Source organism: Daldinia childiae, assembly GCF_008694065.1.
Source record: "Daldinia childiae strain JS-1345 chromosome Unknown Scaffold8, whole genome shotgun sequence".
Classification (NCBI taxonomy): Eukaryota; Fungi; Ascomycota; class Sordariomycetes; order Xylariales; family Hypoxylaceae; genus Daldinia; species Daldinia childiae.
The window spans coordinates 242,014-262,457 of NW_022984649.1; the positions used below are offsets into that span (position 1 = coordinate 242,014).

The window sequence follows — 20,444 nt, forward strand, 5'->3', positions numbered from 1 at the left end:
AGTTGCACGTAGTCAAAATTTTGCATTTGGTATCTGGCACCTATTGTGTTATTATGACGTGGAAACGTGAGTACCATAGAGCCCGTCGCTGAACGTAAAACTTGAAGCCTATAAGCTGGACTAATAACCAATGAACATATTGTAGCCCTGAATTCGAGTATTAGGTTGACAACGAAACCGAGAACAGGACTATTGATGCGAGTTCATTAAGATAAACCAGTATATGCATGTTAATCATCGCCATTGTTATTATCCTTAATATCATGTGTGTATGGATGAGTGTGATGGTTGGCTAGTCTAGTATTCCCAATGTCATCTGTTAGGCATAGAATTGGAGGTAAGTGTGATTCGGCAGCCATCCTTACGACTCTAATAGAATGTAACCAAGTAGAATTCCTGCATAATGGTCACCGAGAATTTTATATCTTGTAGATATCATGAACCGTCTTTGCCTTGGGGGGCCGTCAGAAATGGCGACGGGAAATATACGAAAAAGTAGGACATTAGTAAGGGTGAGCATGTATATGTAGGTAATTATATGATGCTCTACTTGATAGGTATACATTAGCAGCTAGGTTATTATGTGAGACTTGCCTATGAACGTCACTGGAGGGTGAAGGTATAGACATAAGGTAATTTTTGATGCGTAGCTATATATAATAACTATAGAGAATCTATCATATATCTGGCGATCGTAATTCTCGAATGCGACAATAATAATAGAATCTCCAATAAGACATCATGATCCTAATTCATACCCGGCCTGAAGGGAAGCCAACCGAACGCCCGCGACCAAGTCATCTATAACAGTCGTAGTGATACCATAATAAACGATATATGCTTAAATGATGCAGAAATCGCATGGTAGCGGGCAGGGGATACAGAAGCAGAAACGGCCTGGACAGCACGAACTACGTTCTCCGCCGCGCAAGTTTCCGTACTCGGGTTGTTCGGGCTGAGGACGCTGAGGATCTGTTTTTAAGTGTTAGTAATATGCTTGTCTTATAAGTTCTCTTCTTCTCCAATGTTATAACTGAATAACTATGGTAAATATTCGTCTAACATACCCATTGCTTGAAGTGCGATAGGTTGTGTCGTCTGGACGGGCTGATGAGCCGTCGGCCCACTGGATTGCGCGGCCTGGTCGTTCAGCATTTGGGGACTGGGTTGCGATGGCGACATGTTTGAGGTGTAATTGCGTTATCGTACACGGAAGAAATATTACTACTTGTTGGTTTATAGAGGTAAGTAGTATTGAGAAGTAGGTTATTTAAATATCAGATAAGTGTAAAGCTTAAGTCTTATATTATGTAGTGAGTTGAGCGGTGAGTTCGTATTAATGTATGCATGAATGCGCAAGGTAAATATTAAATGTTCATGTTTGCGCGTAAGATCAACTAGGAAGAAGTACCTATATGACGTCACTTCTTCACTCGCTATCAACTAAGCCACCTTGAACTAAGCCATCCTCTAGCTTCTCTAGCTTACCTAACGGAATATTCCTGCAGTTTTGGCGTTGCACAGCCAACTTTTAATCAATCAAGCTTCATTTCCGCGTATTCTTCTTAATTTATACACGTGGCTCTGTTTCGGAAAATACGAAGCCATCCGGTATAGTTATTGGTACTCGTAGTGCTATTGTACAACCTGTCATCTCTATCGCAAATATCGTGAACACGTACGATATATGACTATCTTCCACGTGAAGCGCATACACGGGAAACCAGCTGCGCAAACCCTTCACCTCAGCGCCGGGTCGAGATCTTCCAGGACACGAAGTCTATTAGATTGGAGCCTCAACCCGGCGTCTAGCCGACTTGTGCTGACCTTCGGCGTGGCTTGCTTCGTAGCCTGGTCGATAGCCGGGTTAATATTGACGTAGAATTTGACCTTAAGGGGTTGACTGGCGGGGATAAATTTGCGGAGCGCGATGGCAGTGCTACATGTGGATGCTTAGACCAGCCCCAACGATGATGATTTTCATATGACCAATAGAAGTTATTAAAAGTTAAGTAAGGCATGTAACGATATTTCATCAAGTGCAGCGAGATCGTTCAAGTAAAATTGGAAGATTAATTCAACGAGGTATCCTGTGACTCCTATATCCAGACCTGATTCAACCCACACCCGGATGAGTTCGACAATCCAACTTTTGATTAGACACCGTTCTCAGCTACTACGGAATAATAAAAATGAAGCTACCTACCATATTTCTAGCCTCAGTAATGAGACGAGCTCTTCGGATGCCATGGCAAGTGCTGAGATATCTTAGGGGTCCCTTCGTCTCCTTCAACCAACAGCGCCACTCTCTTTATATCTGGCACATCTTGATTGTACCAATGACTCCGCTCATACCACTCTGTACGGAACGCAGTACAGAAACCCTCCCAGTACTTAGTATCGCATAACCTGCTTCCACAGGATGTCATCCTGTTATATGATTTCTTTGTTCGTGTTATATGGCATTGCTTGTGGAAGCTAGAGAGCGTATCTACCCGCTGGTGGTGCTGGCTATGCCAAGGTCCATCTACGATTTGGTTCATCGTCCGAATCATCTCCTGATCATCATCTAGGTCAACCACAACTGGCATACGTGCAGATAACCGCTTGCAGATCAAGGCGCTCGCCTGGGCCGAAATGCTCCAAGTTTCAAGCACGAAGCTGACCTGCCGCATATTCCAACATGGACCGTAGCTCGAAGCTATTTCTTCTATAATCTGAAAGCTGCCATGGTCGGGTGTTAGGATGAGGCGCTGCACATGCCCTAGGATATCCTCGAAGCTCATTCCGATCATGAAGTTGCCGTTAATCATGACGCTATCGCGATCTGGGTCCATGTACGTCTGCACAGGGGTATGAGGCCACTCAGTGCATCGTGACGAGGGGTACAAGAGGTTCCTAGATTCTTGACAGGCATGTGACACCCTCATACGCCTCTTATCCATCGTAACTATCGAGCGTGGCTCCGAGTCAGGCACAGGAGACCGCCAGCGAATCTCGAATATCTCCATCGACTTCGGTCCTGCAGCTAGGTGCCAGATCTTTTTACGGACATCAGGTGGGAGCTTCATCAGCGGGAGGTTTTCTATCTTCGGCGGAATACTTCTAGTGTTTTTCTCAAGACGTAAGGCGCTCAGTTCGCCTCGTAGCTGTTCGTTCTCGAGCTTGAGTGAGGAAAGCTCGGTCTTGATCGATGCAAGGGCATCCTGTGTCTCTTGAAGTGTAGTAGTAAGATTGGCAACATTTTGGGTAAGACCACTAGTTACATCGATGTAGCGGCGAGTCTGCACGGAGAGCTGATCTAGCTCGACTTTGAGGTTGTCATTGTCGGATGCTTCATATGTGCTATGACCACGCCCGTCGTTCCGGAGCTCGCCAGCCTTGCTTGGTGGGATCCTCATTGCGAACTAGTCGTTGTCGATACGAATATGATCATTTAATATTCCGTCCTTGGGATTGTAACTCTGTTCCAAACATGGGCGCCTGCATTTATCATACGAGTATATTACCTACTATATATGCGACAGACTCGGGAAAGAATCTAGATTAATGTCTTCTCCATAAGATGGGATGAATCGGAACAGTTTCAGGTAGGTACCTGATATCTACCTAATATGTGATCCTGCAAATCGTATGCAATATACGGCTGTGTAGCATAAATATACACCACGCAGCCGAACCACGTATACAACTCCTATTTCAATGATGAAATAGTTTGGAAGGTTTGGGTTAAGAGTATTGGGTCTTCTTACGGTTTGCCAGGATAGTATGAGCGAGAAGGATGGAAGCCTATATAAAATATGACGCTGAGGTGGCTGCACGTTGACCGCGGCCGTGGTTTCGTGGTTTCGTGGTTATCTCCCATCCATACAGTAGGTGAGTACAAAGGACCTCAACCATATACTAAAGACATGTAAATATCAATACTTAATACCTCAAGTACTTAAAGATTCATTCGTATGGATGTTAGATTTAATGGATAATGCTTAACCTATGTCGGTATCCAATAGAGATAATGTTAGATGTTGCATTATTCGCGAAGGGTTCATCAAGAGGTACCTTATATGTGATATATAGATATATCTCATATGAGAATATTATTAATCGCAATAGACAGTGTAATGCTCTCTTCGGAACTCACCCCGCCAATTCTAAGTCTCAAAATTCGACTGACCATTTCCAATTTCACTTCGAGCTTTCACTTCTTAATTTATCATCACAAAATTTATAAAAATGATAATCTTGCCAATGCACTTTTTCATCGCATGTTATTTAATCGAATATTCTATAAGTTATAATACACAGAAATATACTCCGATATGCGCTATGATATTCATATTCCTACCTATGACATCAATGTTGTGAAACTTCAGCTGCCAAGATGCAAAACGAACCTACAGATGATCCTCGCACCCTCGCACCAAGCTCCGTCCAAGAAACCAAGAAACCAAAAATACTTATTAGAAACCTTACCAGATACTAACATCGATAGTTGTGCCCAGAACATTGGCTTTCTTAAGTGAAATCAGCTACCTAAGCCAATACTTACCATCAACATCATCACTATAATCATTTTCTTGATATCGTTCACAAAACCTCTCCTATTCCAACTCGTTGAGACCACTTTAAAGTAAATTAGAACTCTCATTATCGCACCATGCAGCTCGCCGTCTTCTCCGCTAAATCTTACGACAAGAAGTACCTCACGAGCACCCGAGCGACGGAGCTCGATAACGCCACTAACATCGAAGTCGTCTACCACGAATTCGCCTTATCCCTCGAAACAGTTCCTCTAGCAAAGGGTGCAAGCGCCGTCTGCGTCTTCGTGAACGATGATCTCGGTGCCGACGTGCTAGAGTCGCTACACGCAAGCGGTGTTCGTGCCATCTTATTGCGTTGCGCCGGATACAACAATGTCGACTTAGAAGCTGCCCAGCGACTAGGCCTTTTCGTCGCCAACGTACCCTCCTACTCCCCCGAGGCCGTCGCCGAATTCGCCGTTGCCCAAATCCAGACGCTGAATCGAAATACTCACCGGGCCTACAACCGTGTCCGCGAAGGAAACTTCAGCCTCCAGGGACTACTAGGGCGCACTTTGAACGGAAAGACAGTGGGCGTTATTGGCACGGGTCGCATCGGTGTGGCATTCTCCCGAATCATGAACGGTTTCGGATGCCGACTAATAGCCTACGACGTCTTCGAAAACGACGACTTTAAAAAGTATGGCACGTACACGGATCTCGATACCCTGCTCTCCGAAAGCGACTTCGTTAGTCTACACTGCCCATTGACGGAGAAGACGCGATATATTATTAACGACGAGTCGCTGTCGAAGATGAAGAAGGGAGCTATGCTAGTAAACACTTCAAGAGGCGGGCTTATCAACACCAAAGCCGTCATTGCGGCCTTAAAGAGAAAGCACTTGGGTGGTCTGGCGCTAGACGTGTATGAGGGCGAAGGGGCGTTGTTCTACAATGATCACTCGGGTCATATTATCGATGATGACGAGCTTATGCGTCTAACTACCTTTCATAACGTACTCGTGTGCGGTCACCAAGCTTTCTTTACGGAGGAAGCGCTGCGAGAAATTGCCGAGGGTACCATCCGTAACTTGAGCGATTTCTTGCATGACAGACGATGCAAGAATGCTCTCGTTCAAGACCAAGCTGGGTCTGAGTTGGTTAAGAGAGGTTCTGTCCCAATTCGGATCTAGAAATATAAGGGTTCATGGGGTAGGTAGGTCATAGTAAGTAAGTAAGGGTGCGTGAAAGACTCACATAAGCATGGTGGCACTAAATAAATTTTCATAAAACTCAGTATCATATCTGAACCGCTGATAGTATTAGATAAATCGCTATGAATGAATCTATAATAGACGCTGCCATAAGTCGTCAGTATAAGAGACCTTAGACTCGATGCTGATTATCCTATACTCCAACTGCGTTGGTCAATCATGATACCGAACTCACTTGCTGGGGTCCATATACATATACTAAATGTATCTAGGGCCGGCATCCTATCTCCTGTAAACCCCATTGATCGTATAATCCTTCTTGGGACCCTTCACCGTGTACCCCAGCTTCCACTCTTTCAAGTTTACGGCTTTGAAGTTGAATTCGTAGTGCACGTCGTACAAGTCGTCGATGCATAGATGACTTGCCTTCGCCAACCAACCCTTCTTACCTTTCTCCTTTTCTTCCGCCGCGGCACCTGTAGTCATAGGCGTGGTCTCGCCCTGGAACTTCATGTCTGCCTCATCAACCGGAAGCAGGAACTCCACCTCATGGAACAAGTAATCCGCACGATCCTGATCGTCTGTCCGCGCAAACCACACGCTCAATACATCACGTGCCTCATCGTACCGCCATATGTACCGTCTCGTCGCGCGGAACGATAGCTGCGGGTTATCCCGCGCCGTAAATATGCCATCCTCGATGTACAGGTACTCAAGTCCGAGACCCGTGCCGGAATCTGAGTTTGCCTTGGATACGAGAGACGGGGATAATCCATCCTCGGTTCCATCTCGTAGTAGGAAACGCGCTGTGCCAGAAAAATGCCCGCTTGGATGCGATGGTAGCCGTGAAGAAAGCGTCCGCTCGAGCCTCCATTCACCTAGCAGCGAGCGGAATATGGCGCCGGCGACGAAACGGCCGCGTAAAAGCCCGGCCAGAGCCGTCTCGTGCGTCGCTAGTAAATTCGCTTTTGTCTGCTCAACAGTCCGGGGGTTCTGAGCGGTGGCTGCGGAAAAAGAGGGGTATCGTGCCGGCGTCAAGATATCCATGGGCTTACCCGTAGCAAGGGGTGGCGTGTCACCTACAGGAGGGGTAATAGGGATGTCAAGAGCGCGTGAGAATTCCTGCATCAGGAAGGAGTAGTCACCCATCGGGAACTGCGAAACGCGTGGATCGGTGCGTAAGGTCAGTGTTCGGGCGATAGTGTCGTCGTCTACGAGAGCCTGGCGAAGGGCTGGGGTTTGGGACTGGAGGTCATTTGATACCCATAGCCGTGCGACAAATCGGGCCTGCATCTCCATGACGCCCCAGTAAGGCGAACGATACAGGCCTACGAAGCCCAGAGTGGACAGCGATGGATGATGCGTTCCATGGAAGGCAAGCGCGACGGGTAGGTTAGGATTTTCAGGGGAATGTGAAATGGTCTTAAGGACGGATGATGGGAGAAAGGAGAGCGATGAAGAGGGGTCGAAACCTGTCGCTAGAACCACGGCGGCAACGTCGGAGATTTGCTCGTTTGCCGGAGAGATGATAGCAACGTTTCCTTTCATAGATGACAGTTTTCCTTTGCTGACTTTTATCACATCTGAATGTACGAAGTTCATATAGTACGAGCTCATAGCCACGAATGGCACTTCATCAAGAAAATCACCACTGATCTTAGTCTCCGGTGAGAATTCAGATTGATTTGTACCCAGAACAGATTGGTAGATTGAATTCGAGGTTTTTGCCGCTTCAATGCTTATATGCCCTTGGCTATTTGTTAGGGGATGTGGCCGGTTAGCCAGATTATATGAGGGTAAGTCGCATGGGAGAAACGGTGGTGCCGAAGCAGCGGGCTATTATTTGGTTACTATTTAATATCCATTCGGGATAATTCAAGGTATAAGAAGGTGGGCCTACCTTTGGAGATGTGAATAGCGGGAAGACCCACGAGGGTCGGTTCGTGATGTGATGTATAGAGTAGCTCTCAGGTTCTTGGATGATCTTCTTTCCGGGTGAGTGGATAGCGGATGAGAGATGTGTCGCGATAGTCGCGGCAGTCTCAATTCCGGACATCTGACCACCAACGACAAGTATCTTACCTCCATGATGATTTGATTTTGCTAAGAGGCCCTTAAGATCTCGGTACTCGCTGCTATGGATAATGGGTACGTCCGCCTCTTTCGGCACATGATCCGGCCATATCGGCTTCCCAAAGAATCCTGTAGTGACGAGCAAGTAGTCGAATATAGCTATCTCTACTCCTTGACTTGACTCTGTCTGTACATTCCACGAGCCATCATCTTGTAAGTCGACTTTCACAACTTTATGTCCGAGCCGTATATCAGCACCGCTATACTCATTGATATATCGTTCTAGATATTGGCCGACTTGCCATGCCCTAGGGAATTGCGGATCAGAGTCCTGCCACGCGAAATCGCTAAACTGGACGGTATGTTTGCTCTGGTTGGTTACCATAAGCGGATGCACAAGACCGCCAGCATCATCCTTTCTTGTGGGCCATAATCCACCGATTCGGGACTGGGCTTCGAAAATAGTAACCTTGAAAGAACATTCTGGCGTATCGTGTAGTAATGTCTTCGCTGCTACGAGACCAGAAGGGCCAGCGCCTATATCGTATATGAGCAAGCCGAGGACTAAAGTCCAAGAGGAAGAATAGATGAATAAGCATTCGCTGTCTTACCAACGATACAAACAGTCTTGGCCATATTCCGGACCCGAACCAGGGTCCGGGATTTGCAGTGGAATCGAGCGAGGATCGTTGGTAGTCTGCTTCGGGGAAATAATCGGGATGGATAGCTAAATATAATAGATCGGACTTTGACAAATGTTAAGCTGAATATATAAACCTATTCCTATTTCTTAGAATATTTTAATAGGCTACTTTTTTGCAACTCGCTTCAGTCAGCAAGCACTAAACTAATCTCGATGAGATATGGTTTAAGTCCTAACGAAAATTGATACGTTAATACCAGATTATCCACTCGTATATGAATATTGCGTCACTTTCACCATAGGTACAGTAAACCTTGAAAGATAAAAATAACCTACGAAGTACGTACCTAAATTTCTAGGTGTAATTTTTTGGCGCATCAATAAAACGCCGATTGCCGGCGCAAATCTTATTGACGCAATCAATGGATAAATTTACAAGGTAGAACTTTCACCTATACCATATCTAACATCACATATCATGAACCGCCTTCAAATTCCTCTCCATTGCATACACTTTTCATCTACTTATAATTATATATAATAATTTCGATTTATTATGGAAGTAAGGATCTCGGTTTTTATGTCTATTGCAGCTGTCCGCAACAGGTCCCGTCGCGTCTTCGACTTCTATGTGTCAAAAGCCGAACATCTAGCTCAATCCGAGACATCTCGCTAAGCGTAGCAATTATTTCCACTATCAAATGGTTTGATCCTAGTCTTAAACAAGTTCATATTAATCGAGTCTAAACGGTCAACTACGTATCAACCCTGTCTTCTGAACAATAACGGGAGGCAACATGGGAAGAAGCAGACACCCGCCCGGCTAGAATAAGATCCTTAGATTTGAACGTTCCCGCGGGAGCTCCCGCATCTCGCAGGATCGACACGTGCTCATCGGAACACGACCGTTTCTCTCTCTATGCGTGAAAGTAAAGCGTGTGAGCCCAAGCAAGTTGCCGTGTGCTTCGATGAAGCTCGACGTAATCTACTTCGCTATGTTAAGTATAGCAGTATGTTGTGATCAACCCGAAGGCTTCTAGAGACTTACTATAGGCACCATATTCGGGCTCACCGCATATCTTGACTTGAAATATTCAGAGATATTTACCCCTATACTTCCATACGATAGATTACAACATCATCCCTTACGATGAAAGGTTTTTAGATCAATCTAATTTTAGTACTTTGCTGAAAATAGGTGAAAGACCCTCGGTATCCCAGAACTGTGGTTCATCCCTTGAACTTCATAGATTAGGTCTCTCGGAGTTTAGCGATCAAAAGTCGCGAGTCTCGTATAACTATTAAAATTGTTAGTGTTCTTTAATTTTACGTGGGCACGTAGAAAGTAAACTGCATGAACTAGCTCAACGGAGAATACCGGCGCTTCTCTTGCGGCTTTACAATCTCTCGTTCCTATATCTTATTAAAAATTAGCTTTTACGATCCTTTCGCAAGTATGTAGGCGTAGACGAATAGGCAGCCGAACGGGAAGCTGCATAAGTTTTGGTCTGTCCAACAGTATATATGCCTGAGAGTTAAGAAGCATGGTATATCCAGGGACGTCTCAGTACTCAATAGTCAGATTAAAGAAGGACTCGTACGAGGATGCGTCAGCTGAAATTATATAAATCAGTTTACTTGTGCGATAGGAGCCTTGTGATAGGAACCATAAGTCTGGGACGGGTGTCGCGACTTTCGGTGGATCAACTGTCGTATAATATTCAGGCTTATTAGTGCCATGCATACAAGGCTGGGACTGAGTGCCAAGTATCTAATGAATAAGATCAATAGCAGAGAAAGAAAATAGCGCACCAAAAAGAAACACCATGCCCAAAGATCAGAGTTTTTTATATGTTGTTGTATTCGGAGGTTCCTTTGAAGCCGTTATTCTCTAATCGTGAATGATGATTTGAAAAGTTGGATATATGCAATAATCGAGACTTTTACCCCAACTGCTCAACAAGCAGCTCGGCATAAGCTTTCGTCCGTTAGTCCCGTTGTGGATCCCGCCGGATGGGATCAGGTGGAGACGACCTAACCCCCGCCATTCCACTGGATCCTTCAACGCGGGGAAGTTTGCCCGCCTGCTCAAGCTGGTAAAGGACAACAAGGATACAAGGTGAAAAATATGTCTGGGCAGCTGGGCAGCTGGGCAAGAAAATAAAAATGCGGGTTGCTAGACCCATAGAAGATGCAAAAGCCGATGGATCCGAATGACGATGTAAATGGCCGAAAATGCAACTTCAAGTCTTTAGTTCGGTAAGGTCATTATTTCTCTTGCCTTCGGTATTGGCTTCCATCTTGTTTGACGGCGAATTGTTTTAGTACCAATTGCTACCACGTTGTAACCACCGCACACCGAATTCAATTAAGGTAATTGTCTTCTGAGAGTTGGTAGTATAACGAAGTAAGTAAGGTCGAATTGACTGACAGTTGGCGTTGAAAAACTTCTTCAGGTCATCTTTCTAGGTACATCGTTGGCGGTGAACACAAGAGACCCGTGACCCCGTATTATCTCCCCTTTGATTGATAGGTAGCGCAAAATGTCTACTGCGACATGACTCTGTGAGACCATGCTCTATGTTATCTAACACGAGGCGGCGGAAATCGTAGCTCCCATTCGATAAAAGATCCCACACGCTGGTCTAGAGTCATACAAACCAACTCGATCGGAAAGTCTATCCATGCGGCTGAAACATCCGAGACAAGATTTTCCAACAACATTATGTTAGACAATGTTGTGATATATCGCTGTCGGTAACCCGCCAGCTGGGTATTTAAGGCAGAAGGACTTCCAATGCAATGGAAGATTGTAGGACGCCATGTCTTTAGCAGTCTTACAACTACGGAACATTTCCACTATTCTAGCTACCGTGTAGCCTTTCCGTAATCACGTTCAGCATAGCAGTTTGACATCACTTGGCTTTGACCAACCAAAACTTGTCTGAGGTCATGTATACGATGATCTGCTAGACTTAACCCCTTGGCAAGCTTGGGATTTGGTTACGGTACACCCGATATAGTCGACCTAACCAAAACCCCATCCCTTGGTGTTCTTATCGGTGCAAGCCTTATTAGTTAACGTGCATCACAGGGGTCCTACGCCGCATCTTGGCTGTAGCCCATGGTAGCCCTTAGTAGCCCTTAGTCCGCAGAATGTAACATAACTGCCTTTCTAGAACTAGTCGTCGTCGCACTGCAAGTAATTTTTAACCTTCTCGTCTTAGTTGTCGCTCAGCAATGAGGTCCTATCGTACGAGATAAACCTTTAGTATCTTTGTATTCCAAATCCGCTTGACCGGATGGCAAAACTTATATTCCTGAGGTGTTGAGAATATCGCCGCCGCGATAACTTGTTATGTCATTCCATTGGACGAATTGTTGTGCCCAAGTTACATGGCACATCCTCGTAGTTCACGTTAGTGTTGTTATTCCAGGTGCAAACTGTCTGATAGACTAATAAATACCAAATCGAAAATCGCCATGTGTAAGTAATCAGCTGTATTAGACAATTTTCAACGCCGACGTTTCTATATGAATCAAGAATTAAGTATGTCAGCCACTTATCGCTTAGTTACCCCCCAAAAAAGAATCCCCTTGTCATTTCCATTTAACAAAAGTGCCGATCCTTCCTCCCTCTTTCCCCCTGGTCACCCCCATTGCTACTTCCCATTTGTCAACTTACAACGCAACTTCCAAGACTAGCCCTTTAAACTTTATAACTAGGGTTAATAACGCCTCCCGCGCTGTGCTAAATACTTTACTTTCTTAGCGGCCAGCTTCTTTCTACCCACCTCCGTCTTCACCTACACAATCCATTCTATATTACATATAATGTAAGGTGTTCGGTAGCCCTTCATACACCTTCATATATATATCTCCCGCTCCCTTCCTTGGCCTCATTTCATTGATATCCACTCAATTGTTTTGGGCTTCTTCAGTTTGATTATCCTCAGTCAGTATTGGTATTTGAGCTTGACTAATCGCACATACTGGCCGCGCTCGATCTTACTGCCCCAAGTTGGTTAAAGAGCAAGGAGGGTATTTTGCGCCAGATCAATATCTCCTAGAGGTATTGCCTTATCTCACATCCTTTGTTTGACTTAACTCATTAAGCCAAACTAGCAGATCTGGACGGGGTATTTCTTATTTCAATACGGTGGGCAACGTTAGGATACCATCATGAGCGACATTGAAAAGCATTCTTCACCCCACGATTCTCAAGATGAAGGACAAGGCGGGGCTCTCGACGGACTCCCACCCGACCCCGACGCTCATCTCAGCCAAGAAGAGAAAGATAAGATTGTAAGTATCACCGCCGCAATACCATACTATTAGATATATGCCCAGATCCATTAGTTCCTTTAATGCTAACAATTACATTAGGACCGCAAGCTGGTTTGGAGGCTCGATTGGATACTAATACCTTGGGTATGTTAGCAATACTGTGGTGATCCGTTGGTCGCAAGTAGCTGACATTAACTCCCAGCTCTGTATCCTTTATCTGCTTGCCTTCTTGGACCGGACCAACATTGGCAATGCCAAGGTTGCGCATCTTACCGACGATTTGCAATTGACAGTGCCAGAGCAGTACAATATGACTCTCACCATCTTCTTTATCTCGTACTCTGTTTTCGAGCCAGTGACAAATATCTTGCTTAAGAAGCTGCGGCCATCCGTGTTCATCCCAATCATCATGTAAGTTGCAGCCGTGATTTCCGGATCCTAGCCGACGACAAGCTAACGCCGTGAAACCTAAGGGTACTATGGGGCGCTTCTATGACTGGCATGGGCTTCGTCTACAATTATTCTGGTCTTATGGCCGCTCGGTGGTTCCTAGGTCTAGCCGAGGCCGGCCTCTTTCCCGGTATTAACTATTATCTGTCGTGCTGGTACAAACGTTCCGAGTTCGGTGTCCGTGCTGTAAGTCGAAAATTTCGGGTCCTTCTAATCTTTCGTCTTTGTTGCTAAATTATCATAGGCTATATTCTTTTCAGCAGCTGCTCTCTCCGGTTCATTTGGTGGACTACTTGCAGCCGCGATAGAACTGATGAATGGTATTGGTGGCCGACCTGGATGGGCATGGATATTTATTTTGGAAGGCCTGCTTACTATAGTATTTGGCGTTGCATCTTTCTGGATGGTCCATGACTTCCCCGATCAAGCCCGGTTCCTCTCGGAAGACGACCGCACCCGTGTAGTTCGTCGGCTCAAATTGGATCAACAGTCTTCAGCTGAGCACGAGGAATGGAAAATGAGTTATCTCATCGCCGGTCTTAAGGACTGGAAGATGTGGTTGGGCATGGTTATTTACATGGGTTGCGATATGCCCCTCTATGCCTTTTCGCTCTTCTTACCCAGCATCATCCAGGAATTAGGCTGGAGCACCAGTACTGTCCGGTCGCAGCTTCTAAGCGTTCCCCCTTACGCCGCCGCCGCCGCCCTTACCGTTGTTATTGGCTTTGTCGCCGACCGAACTCGTCAGCGTGGCTTATGCAATATTCTAGTTAGCCTCATTGGCATTACCGGTTTCGTAATGCTTCTAGCCTCTACAGACCCTAGAGTTAAATATGCTGGCACGTTCCTCGGAGCTCTCGGTATCTACCCTTGCATCTCGAACACTATCAGCTGGATGGCAAATAATATCGAGGGTGTATATAAGCGAGGTGTCGTATTAGGCTTTGTAATCGGTTGGGGTAACCTGAACGGTATCGTTAGCTCCAACATTTACTTCAGTCCGCCTAGGTATCTCGAGGGCCACGGAGTCATGATCGCCTACATGACGCTGTTCCTGTTCGGTGGTAGCGTTCTGATGACGACATTACTTCGTATCGAGAACGGGAAACGACGACAAGGAAAGCGCGACTACCTAATTGAGGGAAAAAGTGCAAAGGAGATCGAGGCCTTAGGTGACAACAAGCCTAATTTCTTGTACACAGTTTGATTTGCGGATTGCGGTGGCCGGCGTATTGATATGGACAGACGCAGGATATATGGGGTGGCTCTCGGTCATTATCTCTCTAGTCCTCAGTATGTTTTGCATGGTAGCAAAACGGAAGATCACGTTTTCCTTTGATACTAGAGATTAAGGCAAGGTGGGTATATATAAGCAACGCTTCCCTTTGAGATACAGTTTTCACTGTCACATATTACTTCCATAGTCCAGAGAAGTGTCAACAATACTAGAGGGCGGAAATAGGAAATGTCCACTGCAGTACCATATTCGTTCAGTCAATATGATTCCCAAATATCATCATAGTTGCTTTGGTGTGACACCTATCCTTTACGAATTTCGATAATCTATCATAGGCACTCGTCCATATCATCAGCTTCTATTATCCTACATGCGCCCTCAATTTAAAACGATATGGACTATGATTATACTAACCTATCTACAGAGGTCAAGTTTAGATAATCGTGTTTAAACCCCCTCGAGTTGGATTCATCCAATATTCGTATAGTCGACATTGTTTAAGTTCAAATCTTAGGATTGGAAAAGTCCAATGCTGGTTTTCACAACCTTCAATTTGCTTTAGAAATATTCGGCTTCGGAGATTTCGGGTGCAACGTATTCCTTTGCCTGGATACGGACACACGAAATAGTCTGTCCATTCCACTGGGAACACAAAGAGTGATAGTAACACAGACTATTGACTGAAACTACGTCAAATTGTACTGGATCAGGGGACCCGAGTCTTGATTCGGATAGCATTTCTTTTGGGTTCTTTAAGATCCCGAAGCAACATTGTAGAAAAACAACGTGGTAGAATCAGGGGTCTTAAAGCCCTCGTGGAGTACAGAAATAGCTATGGGAAACAAACGGGCTAACATACAAATGCTTGGATATTCAATCTAAGGGCAACAGGTTATGACTTGCATCAAAGGCACCTGCATGTACATAGATTAAGACAACAGGTGATGATGCAAGGAATGCCGTTTAATCTAAGATGGCATTTTCTTACCCCCGAAAATCAAAGAGTCGGTTAGCCAATCATATCGCATAGATTAGGTACTATCCGCCACAAACGGTAATGTCTTAGTGCTCCCCCGCGCTAATATTGGACACCCACGTTTTTATTGAGTCCACCGAATCCACCCAGTCCACCCTAGATTTTAGCGTCTGTCTGCAGCTTTTCTTTTAGAGTCGTCAAAGCATCTTTAGGGGGCTTTATTGTCATGAAAAAACACTAGACAATCAGAGAACTTCCACGTGTCTACAAGGTTTATATTAATGGATATTAGGTACCTACCTAGGGTATAGATACCTGTTGTACTTATAGATGCCTGAAGTATCTATACAATCGGAAACTCGGGTCCAAGACAGTCACGGGAAGTATTCGTTTCTATCTGCAATATTCCATACATATTGAAGTAGGTAACCTTGGGAACGTAGCTGGACAACTCATTCCGTGACCGAGACTCATCCCAGTACGCTCAGTAAGAGCCTGCTCTGGTTGGTTCGACCCACCTTCGAGTCGGCAGTACTTAGCCTCGGTGCATTTCATTGAGATGTGAGAGTCTTCTGCTATTGGACTAAGACTGCAGGATGCATCATGTAGTGTAGCAAACAGTTGTCCACTGACCCTTCTTGATTAATACATTTTTAAGCTCCCCAGGGTTAAGATTAAGATGCTGAAAGACATTTCTCCGAGCGCATCCCTTCAAATCATTTACGAATCTTCGGAGGTCGGCCAGAAAAGCTTTCGAGCGATCTCAGAGTAGTTGTCGCAGAGACTAACTCCGGCTGGTCGACGCGAGGGTCCCGCATGTACAATCAATCGCAAGGCACGAAATAAATGTTCGGGTCTCCAAATTCTTCCATCCATTCATCACCTGCCAAGGTAGACTGTTTGTCTTGTGTGGCGTTTACCTCCAGCTGTAAGGAAGCTAGCCGCTTGTCTAATATATGAAAAGCTTGAAATCCTTTCGAGATCCTGAGTTGCACTTCTACGTATACATTATTCTATCGGGTCACATCGTCGGTCGTCGATTTGGTCTTATTAAGTGAGACTTAATCATATGTAAATGCAGGCTGTGGAGGCGTGTTGCGAATGATGAATTATATACGTGTAGAGTGGCAATCTCCTTGCCCATCTTACCATTCCTTGTCCCCTGGGTGGTATTTTATTCATTTGCGCTTAGTCCAGCTGCTTATAAGCATCTGCACTTCAGTTTGTAAGCTGACTGACTCCCTGCATTTTTCAGAAGGAATAGAAGATCCTTTAGCAGGTAGACCGACACCTTGGGAAAGGCTTGAGATACTACTATGTATTATTGCTCACCTATGTAGGAGATAGGTAGGTAGGTAATCAACCCGTTTGCTAGATGTAAGTAGTTCTTGTATTCCCTGAGACACCAAGATACCTAACCGTCCAGCATGTAATGTTCAAACTTTAATGTACCTTTTTTTAAACTTGCCGTTTTCATGCAAATCATAATATTCATCTTCCTTGCTATCTCAAGCGGATCTCAAGCGGGATACTATGGAGCATTTCCTTGTTGTGTAACAATGGGAAGGAAAGTACCTATACTTATCTATAAGAGGTTTGAACTTTCTTAGAACAATGATCTAAATATTGTATATAGGTACGTTCATTAAGGTAGGTATGGAAGGGACAGGCAGATTACATCCTCGTACCTTACTCCTCCTCCTCCTCCTCCTTTTACATGTACATACATAACATAAGGTCTGTCTTTCACGAACTTACATGTGTACATACATATTTCCCGTCCGTTACCTAGTGTATAATCGGGTATAACTAGTTATACAAGTAGCCAAGGCTGAGGGCGCATCTCAATATGCATCCACCCAATTGATGATATCTCCTCGGATACCTAAGCGCATTACATCCTCTCCTCCCCGTCTTTACTCTTGTTATGGTGCGGCAACTAGCCATAGAGCTGATTTACATCTGACCGACAAGCGAAAGCTGCGGCTACGTGCGTTCACAAGCTTGTTCGACTTCATTTCCATTCAAACTTCTATATCCATCACGTTATACGTCCCCTAAGGCCTTAAGGGTACTCGCTTTGGGTTGACTCGCTCGGCAACTCAAATCTAATTCTTAATTCGACCTACATCCTAGATCTCATCTTCAGAACTGGTTCCGGTTTTCGAACGACTAATCTTTACGAGTTTTCATCCACTTTCCCTACTTACCTCATATTATACAATACGGTTCAGCAGGTCACCAACCACAGTGGTTTATCTGCTAGGTATATCAGCAAGAGATGGTGAATAGCCTTTCGTTATTCATCAAAGCCGATATCAATACCTAACAACGCTTTTGGTGGTCTTGCTCCACATACATACTGACTTACACTTCTATTTATACTCTTCTCCCTTTACCTAGAGTCTTTCACCCCCCAACTAACGTCTTCACGCCTCTGTCGAATAAAATCTATCCTCTATTGCGTAGCAGAAACAACATAAGTCACCTAACCCATCGAGGTACAGGACGGTCTTCTGTGCACGGCCGCAGTATTGACCCTACATCATCGAGCTCCAAGATCCAATTTGCTTCATATATGGCGGGGGCACTGTGATCCCTAATAGGCTTTGATCGAAAGTTGGATACATATCTAGCCTCGAACTTATACGAAGAGCAGCGCTATATAGGCAAATCTCTACTTTATCCCGGTGTGCAACATATGTAACTGGTACCTCCCTTATGCTGATACATTTGTTCCGAGCGCGTTACGACAGCTGTGATGGAAGAAACGATACACAGTGACCCCGATGGAACTGGCCAAAGTATTTCCCCCGGGGAGCTTACGAGAGATCATATCGAAACTATCGTAATATTTGAGAGACTGGGTGCCGCGTTATCTGTTACTGGAGTCCTTCTTATTTTCGTTGCTTATGCAATCTTCAAACGACTTCGCACCGTACCTAATACCTTTATTCTCTTTGCGTCTTTTGCAAACTTGGGGGCGAGCATTGCCTGCTTGATAGGGTACTCAGGAGTGTTGGCAGGATCAACCAGTCACCTATGCCAGGCTCAGGCTTTCATGTTTGAACTGTGAGTCTATCAATGTCATTTCTCTCTTCTACGGCCCCTTAGAGTAGAGGGCAGGATACTAGTGAATTACGATTAACGTATCCTAGATTTATGCAATCAGATCCATGGTGGTCATTTGCCATGGCTGTCAATGTATACATGGTCTTTTTCTTTTCTGCAAATCCCAAAAGCTTTCTCCGATACTGGTGGGCGTATTTCCTCGTTTGCTACGGGATACCCTTCATCCCGTCGTTATGGCTACTCATTGTCCGCGGAAGTGATGGGCAGATTGTATACGGCAATGCGACAGTATGTCACTGTCCAGCATATAAACCCCTATGATCGTTTATAATTATCTATACTAACGTTAGATTTAGATATGGTGTTGGATAGATAAGGACTGGTCCAACCTGCGCATCTACACGTACTACCTCCCGATTTGGGTCTGCATTATCCTTTCCACTTTCATATACATAGCTGTTGGCTACTACGTATTTAAACAGCGCAATCAACTGCGTAACCTGTCTCTTAGCAATCCTGCTCACGACCCCCCGGCGCCGCGTGACTCGGGGGAGAAGGTAAGTGGCTTAATTGGTATATGAAGTTTTGAATAGTCTAGATGAGGTTAACTAAAGGGTTAGCAGACACTCTTCACGAACGCCGCTGTTATGGGCAGTATCAATCGAGAGGTAGTGCAGGTGACGACAGTAAACTCAACTATCGCATACTCTGTCAGTGGGCCATCGTTGACCGGTGCCACGCCTACCAACTGGTTTGACGGACCACTCGACGACAAGAATAATATGGATAGCCCTCTGACACCTATATCGTCGCAAAATCCATACCATACCACGATCACACGTATCACCGCGGATCCGGCGCCGCGAGAAGGCCTCTGGGCGCGTGCCCGGGGGAACTTCGAGCGCTGGCGCAATCGTTTTAATCATATGGATCCGGTGAAATTGGCGTACTTACGTACATCGTTCGTCTTCGCGATCAGCGTGTTCGTGACATGGACACCGAGCAGTATCAACCGCGTGCATGACCTCGTATACGCTGAGAGCGCTAGCTTCGCACTGAACCTGGCCAGCGCCGTCGTATTGCCTCTCCAAGGTGTTTGGAACGCCGTTATTTTCTTCTCAACTACTTGGTCCTCTTTACGCCAAGAAGTCCGTGCTCGCCTCGATTCGCGAAAGGGATTACCCCGCGGACACCATGACGCGGCGGCCGTGCGCAATGAGCGCGAACGCGAACGCGCCTTGGAGCTGTCGAGACGAAAGACTCGGGGACACACTGATGATGCTGGAAGCGATCTCAGCGCCTCGGGTTCGCTCGGTGGTAACGCTGCGAGCGGCGGCACTGTTAGAGTCATGCGCGGCGGATCTCTTACTAGTATATAACTAACCCTAAATATAAGACGAGGAGTACCTAAGTCATACCTGCAGGGATTCGACGGGCTGGCGCGAAAAGGCGAATATATCTACGTTTATTTAGGTATGGAAGGTAAATGGACGGTCTTGAGGATTAGTTGGTTCGTTGGTTAAGGTTAAGAAGTGCGTACATAAGTCGATTAGCTCGTCCTCGACAGTCATTTTCGCTTCTCGGTTTGGTCTGGAACTTAAAGGTTTGGATAAAGGTACTTGGCTAAGGCAGGTCTACATGGAAGCTCACTTGAGTATAGGGTATACCATTTTATACATGACTCTTACGAGAGTAGTTGAATACTATTGGCCAATCCAGACTTGTGATCATATGTACGAGGTATGCATTGTCAAGTTATAGCAAAGACTATTTGGCTTATGACCTAGTGTTATTAAACATCTGGATGAAGAGTTTTTGGTATTTTATCATTTTTAAATAGTATGAGTCTCATAGCCTGCCCAAACATGATGAGTTGTTAACTCACTGAGTTGATCACGCCTAATATAAATCACGTGTACTAATCGACGAAAGTATGGTTATACAATAACGGATAAATACTTCAACCACGACT

The 20,444-nt window shown here is 45.3% G+C and overlaps 5 protein-coding genes across 6 annotated transcripts; 3 read left to right on the forward strand and 2 right to left on the reverse strand.

Annotated features, from left to right (window-relative positions):
- Positions 1-1,740: 1,740 nt before the first annotated feature.
- On the reverse strand, positions 1,741-3,401 carry GL218_06862 (uncharacterized protein; the record flags this gene model as incomplete). Its single annotated transcript, XM_033583593.1, has 3 exons — positions 1,741-1,939; positions 2,207-2,258; positions 2,594-3,401. The coding sequence occupies 3 exons, from the start codon at positions 3,399-3,401 to the stop codon at positions 1,741-1,743; spliced, it is 1,059 nt and encodes a 352-aa protein (XP_033433037.1).
- Positions 3,402-4,657: 1,256 nt separating this feature from the next.
- On the forward strand, positions 4,658-5,713 carry GL218_06863 (D-lactate dehydrogenase; the record flags this gene model as incomplete). Its single annotated transcript, XM_033583594.1, has 1 exon — positions 4,658-5,713. The coding sequence occupies one exon, from the start codon at positions 4,658-4,660 to the stop codon at positions 5,711-5,713; it is 1,056 nt and encodes a 351-aa protein (XP_033433038.1).
- Positions 5,714-6,016: 303 nt separating this feature from the next.
- Positions 6,017-8,443, reverse strand: GL218_06864 (Dimethylaniline monooxygenase [N-oxide-forming] 4; the record flags this gene model as incomplete). Its single annotated transcript, XM_033583595.1, has 3 exons — positions 6,017-7,570; positions 7,635-8,344; positions 8,419-8,443. The coding sequence occupies 3 exons, from the start codon at positions 8,441-8,443 to the stop codon at positions 6,017-6,019; spliced, it is 2,289 nt and encodes a 762-aa protein (XP_033433029.1).
- A 4,189-nt stretch (positions 8,444-12,632) lies between these two features.
- On the forward strand, positions 12,633-14,394 carry GL218_06865 (uncharacterized protein; the record flags this gene model as incomplete). The annotated part of the gene is made up of 5 exons (XM_033583596.1): positions 12,633-12,755; positions 12,837-12,881; positions 12,940-13,148; positions 13,211-13,373; positions 13,432-14,394. The coding sequence occupies 5 exons, from the start codon at positions 12,633-12,635 to the stop codon at positions 14,392-14,394; spliced, it is 1,503 nt and encodes a 500-aa protein (XP_033433030.1).
- Positions 14,395-18,161: 3,767 nt separating this feature from the next.
- GL218_06866 (Cyclic AMP receptor-like protein A) lies at positions 18,162-19,851 on the forward strand (the record flags this gene model as incomplete). 2 transcript variants are annotated; one of them, XM_033583598.1, is made up of 4 exons in its annotated part: positions 18,162-18,472; positions 18,559-18,760; positions 18,829-19,029; positions 19,093-19,851. In XM_033583598.1, the coding sequence occupies 4 exons, from the start codon at positions 18,162-18,164 to the stop codon at positions 19,849-19,851; spliced, it is 1,473 nt and encodes a 490-aa protein (XP_033433031.1). The 2 variants fall into 2 exon arrangements, with proteins under 2 accessions (XP_033433031.1, XP_033433032.1); XM_033583597.1 differs by having other exon boundaries at positions 19,096-19,851.
- Between the last annotated feature and the right edge of the window lie 593 nt (positions 19,852-20,444).